Source organism: Sinocyclocheilus rhinocerous, unplaced genomic scaffold (genome assembly GCF_001515625.1).
Source record: "Sinocyclocheilus rhinocerous isolate Xijiao unplaced genomic scaffold, SAMN03320098_v1.1 scaffold368, whole genome shotgun sequence".
NCBI lineage: Eukaryota > Metazoa > Chordata > Actinopteri > Cypriniformes > Cyprinidae > Sinocyclocheilus > Sinocyclocheilus rhinocerous.
In genome coordinates this window covers 815067-816924 of record NW_015664681.1, presented here as the reverse complement: position 1 = coordinate 816924, position 1858 = coordinate 815067, and the positions used below count along the sequence as shown (strand labels likewise).

At 37.9% G+C, this 1858-nt stretch overlaps 1 protein-coding gene across 1 annotated transcript in view; it reads right to left on the bottom strand.

Annotated features, from left to right (window-relative positions):
• Positions 1 to 1042: 1042 nt before the first annotated feature.
• LOC107730260 (ankyrin repeat and BTB/POZ domain-containing protein 2-like) overlaps positions 1043 to 1858 on the bottom strand; it is an 11146-nt gene continuing 10330 nt past the window's right edge. The window contains exons 15-16 of the mRNA XM_016541038.1: positions 1450 to 1563; positions 1043 to 1345 (exon numbers count right to left, since the gene is read on the bottom strand). Coding sequence (XP_016396524.1) covers positions 1145 to 1345; positions 1450 to 1563 — 315 coding nt within the window. The 3' untranslated portion in view covers positions 1043 to 1144. The remainder of the gene's footprint in view (positions 1346 to 1449; positions 1564 to 1858) is intronic.

The following is a 1858-nucleotide window of genomic DNA, read 5'->3' as shown; positions in this document are numbered from 1 at the left end:
TGAGCGGTGCAAAATGTGCCCCCCTAGCTTCCCCCCCCCCCACCAGATGGCACAACATCTCAACACTTGATGAATGGCTCATTTTAATTTTTTTTCCCATTTCATCTGAATATCAACGTTTGTAAGATTAACAGTTGGAACAGTTTTGAGGCTAAGTGATCTAATTTTGTCTCTAGGAAAATAGTGATCTCTGTCATTTAATTTTGAATATTAAGTTTGTCTGTAGGTATTTGACATATTAATGTTTTTAGAATTGTGGATTAAAAAAAACTGGTTAAAAAATAAAATTAGACCCTTGGGGTAAGTTGGGGTCGGGGTTATTAGGACGTATTTGCTATTCATTTAAACCTAAAGTAGGTTAATTAGGAGAAATCAATCAATTGGAATGTACAGTGTTGCTATTTGCTCTATACTGTGTGTGTGTGTGTAGCCTATATATATATATATATATATATATATGTTATTTACTATTTAAAGTTTGTAAAAAAATATAAAAAAATTTAAACAATTTAAGCATCATCCTAGATCTTTACAAATTTATGCACATACTGTATGATGCAAATGATTTTACCATTTGATACAAATGTCTGGGATCACAAAAGAATAAAAATGATTCTTTTCATGTTTATTACTATTAGTCATTTCAAAATTACATGTGCCATTCATTTGTTGCATGAAAAAATTTTATATCAAATAATTTATTTTTATTGATCCCAACATATCCGCGTACCTTTGCCTTACTGCATATTAGAAATATATTTACACTTTAAAGTGAGGTGAGAAAACAATACAATACTACTATGTACATTTTTTGGGAAGTATTTGAATGCAGGCGTAGGACACTGTTGACCACTGGAGGGCGCTACACTGCAGTTTACAGCGCTTCCTCTCTGAAGCACAAGGGGTACTTCCAAGTAGCTTGTAAAATAGACACTGTAAAGCATATCTATACTGGGTATAATCAAACACCTCATGATACGAAAAGTAATAAATAGCTCACACATCCCATTAAATCTTTGTCATTGACTCAAAATAGGAATTACGAAGGTTAACAAACATATAAACTGTGTTTGTATGGGAGGTCACACGCCTGCCTGCACATCTGAGATTTGTTGGTTTTCCAACAATGGTTTAACTCATGTGCTCAAGCTCGACGCGGCCCACAAAGTGAGTGCAGCCGTGAGGCCAGTGTAGCCAGAAGACCATCCAGAGCATCTGGATCCAGCGCAGTGCTGCAGTCAGAACCCAGCAGCAGCTCCTCAAACTGCTCACAGACCAGAAGATCGACCATGTTCTGCAGGAAGAAGCCTTCACAGAACACTGCCAGCTCCACCGCCTCACACACCTGCTCCATAACGCACAACAAACACACACGGATGACAGATCAGAGGACTGAAGCTTGATGCTGGAATGATGAATAATATGTTAGTGTAAGCTGTATGTACATACTTTGGAAGTCTGGTAGATGCTCACAGCGTTGTTGAGGTTTATTCTCTCTGAGCAGAGGATTTCACAGTGTCGCTTCAAAACTTGAAGCTGGAATGAGTGGGCCACGGGAAGAAGCTGTACAGGACATGACAGTGCATCTAAGCTTAAAGGGATAGTTCACCCAAAAATGAAAATTTGATGTTTATCTGCTTACCCCCAGGGATCCAAGATATAGGTGACTTTGTTTCTTCAGTAGAACACATTTGATGATTTTTAACTCCAACCGTTACAGTCTATCAGTCCTATAATGCATGGCAATTGTAACAAAATCTATGAGAGTAAAAAAAACATGCACAGACAAATCCAAATTAAACCCTGCGGCTCGTGACGACACATTGATGTCCTAAGACACGAAACGATCGGTTTGTGC